Here is a 14945-nt window from a genome sequence, read left to right as displayed (position 1 = left end):
TGGCGTCTCTTAATCCACTATCTTGAAACAACCATAGGATGATTACAACGAGAACCCGAATCTTACCTAGCCCATATGCTCTGAAAGCTAACAAGATTCTAGAGAATACAAGCTATCCCCTGCCACTCTCTACCTCTCGCACTCAATCCCAACTACAAGATAGAAAACTAGAATCAACCTTCACTGATGAGGCGCACTGATTCTCGCCTCCATACTCCTACCCCACGATCCCTATTTATAAGATATAGAGGCGTGGGTTACAAGACTTTAACTAACTGCCCAACTAACTGAAACAATCTAACTTGGTCAGCTGCCCTTCTAGAAACATACCTTCTAGAAGTGATATTAATTCTAACTCTACAACAGTAAAGAAACATGCAGCAATACAATGATACCGATTTCATCTATTCTAATCTAATACAAATGACACAACAAATTCTCCACCCATTTGTACTTTGATTAGAGTTCATCTTGGCCTTGCACTCTTCAATTTCCTCCTGGATCAATTTGCAGAATCCTCATGCAATGCTTCAGCTTTGATGATGGCACTGGTTTTGTAAACATATCTGCTGCATTGTCTTCCCTTGTAATCTTGGTTAGAAAAACAGTTTTGTCTTCAACAATTTGTCTTATAAAATGATGTTTTACATCTATATGCTTAGTCCTTTCATGATGGGCTTGGTTTTCGGATAAGTGAATGGCACTTCGACTATAGCACATCAAAGTTGCCTTGACTTCTACCTCTAGGAGCTCGCTAACTAGACCCTTAAGCCACATAGCTTCCTTAATTGCATAAAAAACAGCTATGTATTCTGCCTCGGTAGTGGACAATGCTACCACATGTTGCAAGCCTGACTTCCAACTAATTGTAGAGTTCCACAGCCTAAAGACATAGCCGGTTGTGGATTTCCTTTTGTATATGTCGGCAGCATAGACAGCATCCGAGTATCCTAGGATGCTAGCTTCCTCTCCTAATTTAGCTCCACCATAGGATAAAGCATTGTTTATACACCCTTTAATGTATCTGAACATCCATTTTATTGCCATCTAGTGGGCTTTTCCTGGATTTGACATAAACCGACTTATAACACTCATTCCATGAGCTAAGCTGGGTCGGGTGCACACCATGCTATACATGATGTTGCCTATTGCACTCGAATAAGGGATATTGACTTAGCGTGTAGCGCGTGTGTGAAAAAACACACCAAAATAAACCCTTGAAAGAGTAAACTTCAATGGCCGAAGCTTGGCTTTCAAGAAGACACAAAAACAAGACTGTTTTGCTAAGAAAACCCAAATAGGTTGCTAAAATTTGATTGAGAAAAACTTGATTACAAACTCTAGATCCTAGGCATATTTATAGTATTTGGCCAATCCAAATCCATCTAATATTTGGTCAGGTCGGCTTTGGGTCGGGTCTTGATTGGTGACCGCATCAGATATGATCCATTTCCCTCTTCTCTTCTTCATCTTTTGGGGATTGGTCTAAAGATAACTTGAAGTGAGTAGCAAATGGCAAACTGACTACCTTTGCCTCAGCCATTCCGAATCTAATTAACAACTTTCCTAAGTAGGATTTCTAAGAAAGATATATCTTCCCATGATGCTTATCTCTTGAGATTTCCATCCCTAGAATTTTTCTAGCTTCTCCTAGCTCCTTCATTTTGAATTCAACCCTCAATTTTCCTTGAGGAGCTGAATTTCTTGTGTGGACTGACTTGCTATAAGCATGTCATCTACATAGAACAATAAATATATAGAAATTCTAGAAGAGATGTTTTAAAATAGATACAACAATCATAGAAGCTTCTAAAATACCCTTGGCCTAACATGACCGAATCAAATTTTCGGTACCATTGCCTTGGAGATTGCTTAAGTCCATACAAGGACTTTCAAAGCAAGCATACCTTCTCCATCTTTCCCTTAGCTTCAAAACCTTTCGGTTGATCCATCAAAATCCTCTCCTCTAAGTCCCCATGAAGAAAGGCGGTTGTTACATTCATTTGCTCAAGATATAATTCTAATTGAGCAGTGATGGCTAAGAGAATTCTTATGGAAGTGTGTCTCACAACTGGAGAGAACACTTCATTGAAATCAACTCCTGGCACTTGAGTGAAACCCCTAGCCACCAGTCTTGCCTTAAACCTAGGTTTATAATTCTCTCATGCACCCTCTTTAATTTTATACAACCATTTGCAGCCTACCACATGCTGTCCTCTTGGTTTTTCGACCAATTCCCAGGTGTGATTCTTCTTAAGAGATGCAATTTCAGATTGCATGGTTTCCAGCCACTTATTTGCATCCTTTGAGGTCATTGCCTCTTCATAGGTGAGGGGCTCCTCTTCTATGGATTATCCTGCATTATTGAATGCATAAGCTACCAGGTCTGAGAAACCATACCTTTGGGGAGGCCTACGGGATCTAGGCTGCCTATCTCTTGCCACGTTATACTTATCAGGATTAGGGAGATCTCTCAGGTTTGAATTTGCGTCACTGTCATCTTCTTCCTCTTCCATTTGGGAAGATCCTTGATCTCGGTCATGGTCACTTAGAGGTTCAGGATCAGGGATTTCATGCTCGGATTCTGAGACATCTTGAGTCAGTTTTTGGGTTGCATCAGGAATCTTCACTTGAACTGATTCTCAAGGTTCTTCCTGATTAGGTTGGGATTCATAAGAACTTGATTTTATGGTAGATTCTTCATCAAATGTTACATCTCTAGAAACTATGATCCTTGGTCCATCTGATTCTAAGTTTCATAGCTTGTAGCCTTTAACACCTGATGAGTAACCAATAAACAAGCATTTCTTAGCCCTAGGCTCTAGTTTACATTGCTTTATATGAGCATAGGCTAGGCAACCGAATGCTCTAAGATGGGCTAAGCTTGGTTTATGATTGGTCTATTTTTCATAAGGGGTTTGAAGGCTGATAGCCTTTGAGGGTGTTCTGTTAAGGACATGGGTTGCAGCAGTAACCGCTTTCCCCCAAAAAGTCTTGGGTAATTGTGCATGAAACAACATGCATCTTACCCTTTCTAAGAGAGTTCTATTCATCCTCTCTGTTGAAGTTTGCCTCAAGTTTTGGGGTTAAGTGTAATTAGTACATTTTGTTGGGGTTAATATGTAATTTCCCTAAGTTAGTTAGTTGCGTAAGTATGTCCGCCTCTGCCTCCTCTATAAATAAGAGGGCAAGGCGCTTGCTGAAAAAGAATCATTCTATGAGTACTCTAGTCTTTTGTATTATGAGTGCAAGGCATTGTTCAAGAAAGGAAGACTGTCTGTGACTCTGCAAGTCTTGGGTTTTTTTTTGGGAAAATAGAGTGGTGTTGTACTCAGGGTTTGTGGGCTATGAGGGTTGTGATGTACTGATCTTCTGTCTGGAAATAAAGACTGCTTGAAGGGGTGTTTGAAGGCTGGATGTAGGATTGCCAAAGGCTTTCTGAACCAGGATAAATCTGCGCCTATTGCTTGTGGTTTGATTGTTTCTTGTTCTTATTTTCATTATGTTTTTGATTGCTTATATTTTCTGTTTCAATTTCTATTATCGCTGGGTGGATTTGAGAGAGTTGAGAGAGGCATATATCATCCAAGGGTCATTCTGCTTAGTCCTAGGATAACAAATTGGTATCAGAGCCTATCCCTAGGATCAAGATTTGTCCAAGAACCTTCAAGATTTCATTTGTTTTGAATTCTCTATCATAGAACAGTGTCATAATGGTTGCATCTAGGTATGATATTGAGAAGTTTGATGGTCAGAATGATTTCGGCCTTTGGAGGATGAAAATAAGGGCATTACTAGGGAATCTAGGACTAGAAGAGGCTTTAGATGAGGAAGAAAAACTGCTTGAAACCTCCACTAAAGAACAGAAAAAGGAAAAATCAAAAGAAAAGAATGATATTGACAAGAAAGCTTTAACACCTTGATTTTAAGTTTAGGGGACAGTCTTGAGGGAAGTGGCCAAAATGACCACGGGATCAGACCTTTGGAAAAGATTGGAGACCCTTTACTTGACTAAAACCCTGTCTACTAGGTTATATTTGAAAACCAAATTTTTCTCCTTTAGAATGGATGAAGGTAAGAAACTGCAAAAGCACATAGATGAGTTTAACAAGTTATGTTTGGATTTTGAGAACATAGACATCAAATATGATGATGAGGATAAGGCCTTAGTCTTATTGCACTCTCTACCAAAGTCATATGAAATCTTTGTTGACATCTTAAAACATGGTAGAGACAAGTTGTCTGTAGATGATGTGATCGGAGCCTTGAGTTCCAAGGAATTACAACATAAGGTTGAAGGAAAGAACTCTATACATGATGCTCTTACAGTTGGGAGTAGACCAGAAAACAGGGACCCTAAATTTAAGGGTAGGTCTAGGTCAAAGTCTAGGAATGACAAGAAAATGATAAGATGCTATCACTGCCATGATGAGGGACATATTAAGAAGAATTGTCCCAAAAGAAAGAGTGAACTCCTAGAGAAAAACCCTAGAATTTCTTCATCTGTGTGTGAGGCTGACTATGATAGTGCAGATGCCCTATAAGTGTCTAGAAATGCTGGAAATATAGCATAGTTTTTAGGTTTAGGGTGGACTTATCATAGGAAATGGTTTTTTCAATTTATAGTCATGGTAGGTGATAAGGTGTTAGTAGGCAATAATCAAGAGAAGTATCAAGCCCATTAGAAATCAGTTTCTAGGATCTAAGGGGACCTATGTAGGCCTTGTCTCATGATGGAGCTAGGTGAGGTAAACCTATTGAAGATGGTGTGTTCTTAAGGAATTCCCAAGCGTATATGAACTTGCTGGAATTTAGAAAGTTTGCTGAAAATTGCTTCTGGTGTGAAGGGTTAGGTGTGTGGAGTTGTGTAATAGGTATACCTAGGTCTCCTAAAGCTAGGGTTCTTACTTATGAGGGAAAACTCTACTAATAGGACATGGAATTAGTTGATTCCAAGGCCAAGGGATGAAATTTGGAATGCTGGCCAGCAAGGAGAATCCTTTGGGATGTCCGGAACTAACCTATGAACCAGGGTATAGCAATAGGGAAATCTGGAAAATGTTTTGGTCATATTTATTGTGTAAGCTTGGGCTAGATTGTGAGAGGGAGGAAGCTAGTGTTTAAGATAGCTTTGGCTCTTGCAGTGAGGGTCCTTGTAAACAGTGAGGAGAAAGGGTGTGTGCAAGTGTGTCCTTGTATGGTGTAGCCATTATTGATCAAAAGTCCAGATTAAGCAAGGAAAGGGAAGGAGAATCATCTTGCAGGAAATGAGCAAGGGAATAGAAGGTTTAGAGTGCTGCCTATGATGGGTAGTGATAGGTCTTAAGTTAGTTTCCAGTGAGGTATGGAAATTTGGGTTTATAAGATGCTTAGGCTCAGGTTTGAGTGCTAAGGATAGGCTGGGATATAGAGCCCCTTGTATAAAAAAAAGAGGGCTGCACTCATGTCCAAATGAATGGCATGGAGCCATGTAAATTTGGGGAGAAAATTATCTTGGACTTAAATGGAATATCCCTTAGGTTAAAGGGGTGGAGTGCGAGTGCTGTTGTAGTGTTTATTTGTAAATTAAGGAAGTGCTGGGAAATGGGAAAAGTCTAGAGAAATGGCTAGACATGGCCATTCGTTATAGCAGCACATGAAGGCTTAATTTGGATCAAATAGGTGTTACTAATCAGCTAGTATCCATGGAAAGCTAAGGGAAAAGTGATCTTATAGTGTAGCCAAGGGATAATAGGCTAGAGGGAAAGGCAAGCAATGAGTGGTTGCTTAGAGGGTCTCTCTAGGTGTGATTATATTTCCCTAGGTAAGATATAAGATTATGATAGTCCAAAGGGTAGATTGAGTGCATGAGGAAGCTGTGTCAATTTCAATGGTATGCCTAGGAAAAGTAAGGCAGCTTAAATGATAGTTATCCAATAGGAGTCTCAAGGTGTAGCTGAGGTTTTAGTTCAGTGTTTGAGATTGTTGGAAGGAGGAGAAGCTGGAAAGATAAGGCATAGAGGTTGGAATAGAAATGGATGGCTTATGGAAGCCTAGGATTACCCAAATCTTAAGCATATCTTGGTAGACTGATAGTTAGAAGAGTCTCAAGAGAGTTGAGCAGTTCTCAAAGTTTGAAACAAACATAAGAGAAAGTCAGTGGTAAATCCTAAAAGTCCAGTTTTGGGAGCTAGGAGGAAGTCTAGCAAAGTTAAGGCCAATCCGGGTAAGGGTACACTGTTATTGTGATGCTGTACAAATTGTTTGGACTCTTTGGATTAATGAGTAACATTGAGTATGGATTTGGTTTATGGTGGAGTGTAGGTAGACACCATGTAGAGACCAATCATATTGATGTTAGGAATATATTCATTAAGAAGTCCCTTGAGGAGGATAATATCTAATGAGAGTTGCAGGTTTATTTATTGCAGTTGGAATTTTATCAAAAGGGTGGTCCATTGTTATGTTTTATAGCATTGATTTGTTTTCTTTGATGTTTTTGTGTTTGATATGATCAGGTTTGTCCATCATCCATGGAGAAAGCATGAGTTGGCTATCGGGTGAAGAACTCAAGGCAAATGGTGGAGAATTGTTGAAGTTTGCCTCGAGTTTTGTCCTAAAAGATAGCAGATCCAGAAGGAGCATGAAGGAGTAGTCTTAGCTGAAGAAATTAGGCAGCTAGGGGTTAAGTGTAATTAGTATATTTTGTTGGGGTTAATATGTAATTTCCCTAAGTTAGTTAGTTGCCTAAGTGTGTCCGCCTCCGCCTCCTCTATAAATAAGAGGGCAAGGCGCTTGTTGAAAAAGAATCATTCTATGAGTACTCTAGTCTTTTGTATTATGAGTGCAAGGCATTGTTTAAGAAAGGAAGATTGTCTGCAAGTCTTGGGTTTTTTCTTGGGGAAACAGTGTGGTGTTGTACTCAGGGTTTGTGGGCTATGAGGGCTATAATGTACTGATCTTCTGTCTGGAAATAAAGACTGCTTGAAGGGGTGTTTGAAGGCTAGATGTAGGATTGTCAAAGGCTTTTCGAACTAGGATAAATCTGCGCCTATTGCTTGTGGTTTGATTGTTTCTTGTTCTTATTTTCATTATGTTTTTGATTGCTTATATTTTCTGTTTCAATTTCTATTATCGCTGGGTGGATTTGAGAGAGTTGAGAGAGGCATATATCATCCAAGGGTCATTCCGCTTAGTCCTAGGATAACACTCTCGGCAACCCCATTTTGCTTGGGATTACCGGGAGCTGTAAGGTGTCTAATGATGCCACCATCTTTACACATTTGGTCAAACTCTCTATTACAAAATTCCAACCCATTATCAGTTCTTATTACCTTAACCGACCTGCCCTTTTGGTTCTCTACCATACTCTTCCATGTCCTAAATGTTTCAAAAGTGTTATCTTTTGATTTTAGAACATATATCCACAACATTCTTGAGAAATCATCTATGATTGATAGGAAGTATCGAGAGCCCCATGGGTTTCTATTTGGGCTGGACCCCATAAGTCTGAATGTATGTAATCTAGGGGTGTGTTTCTATTTGGGCTGGACCTCATAAGTCTGAATGTATGTAATCTAGGGGTGCTTTTGATGAATGGATTGCTGTTTTGTTGAATTTTACTTTGGATGCCTTACCTAAAATGCAGGATTCACATTTATTTAATTCTAGAGATTGCCCTAAATCCAGAATACCCTGATTTGTAAGTTCCTTGAGCCCTTGCTTACTTATATGTGACATTCTTAAGTGTCACAGACTTGCTTTGGATCTAGAATTAATGCTAATAGCTGCTACTTCACCACATAAAGTGTTGTCCTGCAATAGGTAGATTCCATCTTGTAAAACAACCCTCATATATATTAAAGACCCCTTTGAAATCTGGACAGATCCACCCTCACCTTTGAACTTAAAACCATTCCTATCTAGCTCTCCGAGAGAAATCAGGTTTCTCTTCAAGTCAAGTACATATCTCACTGATGTGAGGGTTCTTAAGGAGCCATCATGAAGCTTTAATCTATTATCTCCTACCCCTTGAACCTTACATTCATGGTCATTTCCAAGCAAGACCTTTCCACCATTGATTTCCTTAAAGTTTTGCAACCACTGTTTTTTTGGGGTCATGTGAAAAGAGCAGCCAGAGTCTAGGACCCACTCTAGGCTATTTGAACATTCACTTACAATTAAGGCTTTCGAACTATCATAACCGGAGTCACAATAGTTGGCGGCTCCTCTTGAATTTTCTTTATCCGCTAAGTCCTTTCTTTTTGGGCAAAGTCTTTTAATGTGGCCTTCTTGCTGGCAATAATAATATTTTATCAGGCCTTTCCCATTTCTAGACTTAGACCTTGATTTACCCCTATTTTTCTGATCTTTCTTAATGCTTGTTGACCTAACTGATAAGGCATCCCCAGAAGAAGATTTATCATTCATCTTGAACCTAAGTTCTTTGGAATTTAATGCACCTATGACATCTTCTAATGTGAGCTTATCTTTGCCATGTTGAAGGATGTCTACAAAATTCTCATAGGACTTAGGCAGAGGGTATAACAGGACTAAAGCTTTATCCTCCTCTTCATATTTCACTCCTATGTTCTCTAAGTTTAGGCACAACTTATTAAAATCATCTATATGCTCATGCAATTTCTGGGATTCTTGCATTTTGAAATTATAAAAACCTATCCTTTAAGAAGAGATGACTGAACAACGTCCTTTGGAGGTAGAGATCTTCAAATTCCTTCCAAATTTCTGCCGCTGTCTTCCACTTTGATACCTCTCGAAGTACCTTATCTCCCAAGCTTAAGATCAGAATACTGTAAGCCTTTTTGTTGATTTCTTTTCGGGCCTTTTCTTGTTCTTCAGTCACCATCGATGCTTCTTTCCCAGTAGATTTGTCTACTGTCTTGACTTTTTGTTCTAGTGCTTCCTCAAGTCCCTGCAGAGAAGAGCTTCCATCTTTATCCTCCATAGGCCGAAATCATTTGATCCATCGAATTTATCAATGTCAAACCTTGAGGCGGTTGGCGCCATGATGCTTTCTGGTGTTTGAGTTAGATTCCTTGAGTTTCTTGAAAGTCTTGATCGCCGAAGAAGACTTCTTGGCTCTAATACCACGTTGTTAGAGTAGATCACGTCACTCCACAGATTCTCTCAACTCGAATAGCTCTCCTAGGGCACTTGTACACCAGATAACATAAGCAATATATACACCAAAAGAAATAAGAAAACTAAAACAGCAAGAACACACACAAAATTTATCCTAGTTCGGTCTTGGGAACAAGACCTACATCCAGACTGCTTGGGGCCTCTTAATCCACTATCTTGAAACAACCATAGGATGATTACAATGAGAACCCGAATCCTACCTAGCCCATATGCTCTTAAAGCTAACAGGATTCTAGAGAATATAAGTTATCCCCAACCACTCTCTACCTCTTGCACTCAATCCTAACTACAAGTTAGAAAACCAGAATCAACCTTCACCGATGAGGCGCACTGATTCTCGCTTTCATACTCCTATCCCACGATCCCTATTTATAAGATATAGGGGCGTGGGTTACAAGACTTTAACTAACTGCCCAACTGACCGAAACAAACTAACTTGGTCAGTTGCCCTTCTAAAAACATACCTTCTAAAAGTGATATTAATTCTAACTCTACAACAGTAAAGAAACATGCAGCAATACAATGATACCGATTTCATCTATTCTAATCTAATACAAATGATACAACAGAACGTGCAAAGAATTCAGTCGTATGTTACACGAACAACTACAGGAGTTTGGGATGATACTAACTAAGAAGTATCACTATAGTTTCTTTGCTGAATTCTTCGATGATTATCACGGGAGTTTTAACAAGAAGGAATTTCTAAAAATGGAGCGGCCGAAGGAGAAGTGCAACATCAAAGATGATATTAATGGTGAATGGCATTATCCAAAGGGAATTTGTAGTGAACAGATTGATAGGGCAGCAAAGGCAATGGGACAATCTGATATTGTTGAAAGAGAAGTTCATATAGAGGGGATTTCCAACTAACACAAGGAAGGAGGAGTTGCTAAATTGTTTGTATGGAATCAGGAGGTTCCAATTGGAAATCTAGTCAATATTAAGGAAGAGAGTGCTGGAACTGAAGTAAAATTGTCAAGGGTAGTGCAAGGTCTCGAAGAGGAAAGGAAATTGGATAAAAAGATTCGTGCATACCACATTTTGCAAGAGCAAGAAGTTGAAAATTTGGATGAGGATCCCGATTCTACCAAAATGGTTGGACTTTCTTTAGATCGCACTAGCCAAGTTGGTACTTATTTTTATATTGCATTGGAAATTGAGGAGGGGTGGCCAAGAATCGATGAAGAGGCTGACATGCATAGCTTAAAGGCTGTCTTCTTGGAGGTGTGGCAACCATTTGGAACAACTATGGAGATCTGCGAAGACATGTTACGAGTGCAGGAAAAGCAAAAGAGAAGGAACGCAAAGGCAAGGAGGAATGTGCCTAGAAGGAGAAAGAGGGCAAAAGAAATTAAACACACAGTGAGAATGGGAATTGGTTCAAGAAACAACGGCTAAGGAATAATAAGTTTTTTGGGGAAAAGAAACCTTTTAAGGCAAGGGAATTGTCATAATCTTAGGAACAATAGAAGGGCAATATTGTAATAGGCTTATAATAGTTTGTTAGGAGATATTTGCAATTTGTTAGGAGCACATGGGTGCTGTTATGATTCAGTTAGTAGTCAAATTTACCTATAAAAGGGCTACTGTAAGAGAAGGGGATTATACTTGAATTGATTAAATGAAATTCTAATTCTATCTAGTGCTCTCCCTCATCTCTCTCTAAATTCTTCTCCATTTCTGTCCAATTTCCCTCTCCCATCATTATGTTCTTGATTTTACTTCAATCGGATCCTTCCGATTCCCATTAACACTCTCAATCCTCCCCAATTACTTCTTAAACCTGTTATGAACCCTAGGTTCATGACATCCACACCATGATGTGGGATAGGCACGAGGCCAGGAATTTAGTTTTAGGGGGAAACTTGTTGGATTAAGTCTTGTAGCATAAGAGGGAGAGAAAATTGATAGGAAACCTTTAATCATGATATATGGATATAATGACCTTGCAAATTTATTGCTTGTCATTGGATCTTCTTCCTGATTAACTTTTTGCTTATTCCTTTATGATGAAACTGGCTGGTGGCTTTTTCATGAACACGTTCATTCTATATAAGAACTGGTAAATCATGTCTGATGAGTAATTTTAGTTTTAGAAACAATTTTAGTTATTGATGCAAACCAAAAGAAGTAATTATCTAGATTTACCTGTTCTGATGTGGAACTGATAGACAACCATGACGTGCTTTTGTTACAGGTGTTTACTATTCCTGTAGCTCCTGGAGATGTTGTGATTGCCGGCACTGATGGGCTCTTTGACAATTTGTACAACAATGAGGTTACTGCGGTGGTGGTTCATGCTGTGAGAGCTGGCTTGGGTCCTCAGGTTACAGCTCAGAAGATAGCAGCACTGGCACGCCAAAGAGCACAGGATAAAAACCGGCAGACACCTTTCTCCACTGCTGCCCAAGATGCTGGATTCCGTTATTATGGTGGCAAGTTGGATGACATCACTGTCGTTGTTTCCTATATTACTAGCACCAGCGTATGTCTGTCTGTCTGTCTCTCTCTCTGTGTGTGTGTGCGTGCGTGATTGTGGATTGTGTGCCATGTATTATAGGTAACTATTTGTATGTTCACTCATATATACCTGGTTAACATGAAGCATGATACAATATATCTGGTTATCTAGGTTGTGGCATGTATATTTTTTTGCTTTCTTGGACTTTTTGTACTTTTGATACATAATATTATAGAGTATTCCCTAGGGAATAGACAATTCCATTTCAAAGTTGCACCAAACACACTTTTCCTCCTTTTCCATTCCCTCCACCTCCATTCCATGCGATCAAGTGGCACCTTGGAATTGTTACTATATTCGGACTTTCCAATTATGATATGTGAAGTTGGTTGATGCATAGACCAGTGACAATGGATTCAATGATGTGTTTATTTGTGCATTATGATCTTAAAGCAGCTATATAGAGGCACAGTCATTAGTGCAATCATCAAATATCAATACAAAATCTCAGGAAGTGCAATTTCTATTAGTGGAGTTAGAAATCTTTTTTGGGTAAAACCTATGACAGGAACAAACATATTTGAACTCAGTCATAACTCTTAACTAAAATAATTAATCTTTTTGTGTGATAAATAATGTTTACATTATCATTGTAGATTTCATGGTATCTTTATGATGGATTACCAATTTTTTTTCTCAGTAGTTTTATATTTTAAATAGTAGGATCAAGTTTTGTGACTCTTGTTGTTAACTTCTTATTATTGTAGTTTGATATACTTTAAAATGAACGACTTCTTAATATTGGGTTAAACAGGTTCTCCATTTTTATGAATTTAATGTGCTTTTCATTATTTGATATCAATTAGTCGATTTTATTCTCTTTGATGTAATCCCCTTCAATTTTTTTAGCTTTAATTCAGTCACTACGTGTGCCCTATGTGTAATGAGTGCCTTTTCTGTTGGTTTGATGGTTCCATTTTCAAAAACTGTTTTTTTTTTTTTTTTTCAATTTTGTTTTTGTGGCCCCGGCTGGTTTTTTTTTTTTTTTTTTTTTGGGGGGGGGGGGGGTGGGTTTGCTTTCCTATTTGTTAAAGTGAAAATATAGATAATGACAAAAAGCATAATGTCTGAGCAGGATTAGATGGTGTATGGTAAAGGTGGATAATGGGAGAAGAAAGAGGGCCCCCACTCCTTGTATGAGCGTTTACAGTGAATTTTACAACCTTTCCTACAATAACTATTCCATTCCTAAGGTGTGGGTTTGATTCTAGTATTGAAAGCTAACCTAGACTTCTCCTAACATCAAATCCCCTTTATTTGAACTTACCCCAACTGCTATCATACTTTCTGCAGTTGGTATTCTCTGTTTATGAAAATATGACTGCAGGTTAGATGTCTTTTTATTATAATGACGCTGCTATTTTTATTCCCATGATGATGCATTCTTATGTTAGTTTTCTGAATATGATGATGGCAACTAGGATGAGGCGCTGAGGATGTTGAGGAAAATCTGATTATTCAAATGTTTGTATTGACTGTCCTCTTCATTGATTGATTGGATGACAGTGTCATGATGTTGCTTATTATCAAATCAAAATTTCTTACAGAATACTAGAATAGTTAGTTAACATGGAGGTGGTACATTTTATGTTTATATAATGTGATTCCAATCTGTCTTAATGCACTCATCCATTCTATGTTGGGCAGTTGCGTAATATACAACATGAATTACTATTGTTAAATTACATGTACTAGACCTGAAACTTGAAGATAAAGAGTCAGAAGGTTGTAATACCTGGTTCTAGTTAAAATTTCACTCTGATGAAAACTGTGAAATAAATGCTTTGATAGCGGGACTGATCTTTTGACATTTTGCTTTAGCAGTAATATGCTTATATTAAATGCGGAAGCAGAAGGGTTTCTCTTGTAGACACTCTTTCTAATGCTCGTTTGTGTTTGTTATGCAGCATTTGTCTTCTCCTTCAGCAACCGGCTCTAGCTAGAGATTCACTTCTTCATGCCACCTGCAATGCTTGTCTGAAATTGCCAATCCATGCACGAGCTGTTCATTTCAGGTTTCTTGCCATGTTCCGTGCCATTTCCATGGAATTTTAACCTGTGCCCATTCTGGTCTTTCCTTGGCTAATGAGCTCAACGTGCTTTTGCACCCTCAAACCACTGCTGCTGTATATATTAGAATCTGAACATGCATGTGCATTTTTGCCAGGATGGAGGAGGTTTAATCTTTCAGGTTTCAGACATGGAGGTGGGCTCGTCATAGATTCTGTACAAAACTCCATCTTAGGAGGGAAGAGGTCAGAACTTAGTGGTGTTTTTCATTATTTTGGGAACTTGTCAAGGTGACGCGATCTCGCAAATAATAATGTCAGTGGAGCTTGTGTTACTACTGTTTGGACTTGATGTGGAAAACGTTTGTGCTTGATTTATAAATTGAAGGGAAAATGTTTTTGTGTTACTGGCTAATAATCCTCGTGGATTATTTTTTATTGTACAAATAAGTGGTTAAAGACATGACATGTTGGTTCTAGGCCACCTAGTCTGAGTTGTGTGATTGTCCACTAGCGAGCGTGCCTTTGTTTTTGGGCGTCTGAGGCGGACACTCACTATGCTGAATTATGATTTGAACGTGCAAATACAGACTAATGAATTTGTTTGTAAATGAACCTAAACTGACCAAAGGTTGTCTGCTACTACTAGTCAAGTAGGGGTTGGTTGCTTATGAATATGGATGAATGTGGCATCTAATGGGATTAATTCACGGTCAAATTTATATTTTTACTTTTATAGTTTTATATTTTTTATGTAATTATTTAATTTTTTTTATTATACTTTTGAATTTAATTTTTGTAATTTAACTTCATTATTATATGTTCTAATTCAAAATTTTCTTTGTTTTAATTATATTTTTGAATTAATTTAATTTATCTACTTTCATGTATAAGAAAAAAAAAGTAAAGTGGGATGATAAAGTATATGTTGGCGTTAAAATATAAAAATTAAATTAATTTAAAAATATAAAGTTAAGAGTATAATTAAAATAATAAAAAAAAAATGAGTTACACAAAGAGAAAAAAAGAAGAAGTCAAATTACAAGAGTTAATAGGTTTAAAAGTGCAATTAAAATAACAAAAAATTTAAATAGTCTCAAGAAAAAATTATGATAGTGTAAGATCAAAAATATAAATTTTTGTCATTAATCCACCTGGATAATGCTACTACACGTCACTTAGCGGACTTTTTTTTACTTGAAATTCTAAAATTTTTTAAGCACTCAATTAACTAGATTGAAAGTTAAGTAACTTAATTGGCTTTTAGATTT

General features: G+C 37.9%; 1 protein-coding gene across 1 annotated transcript in view; it reads left to right on the top strand.

The window, feature by feature from the left end:
- Window positions 1–14153, top strand: part of LOC127807570 (probable protein phosphatase 2C 55) — a 28190-nt gene extending 14037 nt beyond the window's left edge. Inside the window, 2 exon segments of the mRNA XM_052345534.1 lie at window positions 11342–11629; window positions 13573–14153. Coding sequence (XP_052201494.1) covers window positions 11342–11629; window positions 13573–13608 — 324 coding nt within the window. The 3' untranslated portion in view covers window positions 13609–14153.
- The last annotated feature ends 792 nt before the right edge of the window (window positions 14154–14945 follow it).

Source organism: Diospyros lotus, chromosome 8 (assembly GCF_014633365.1).
Source record: "Diospyros lotus cultivar Yz01 chromosome 8, ASM1463336v1, whole genome shotgun sequence".
NCBI lineage: Eukaryota > Viridiplantae > Streptophyta > Magnoliopsida > Ericales > Ebenaceae > Diospyros > Diospyros lotus.
This window is presented reverse-complemented; position numbering and strand designations above follow the sequence as displayed.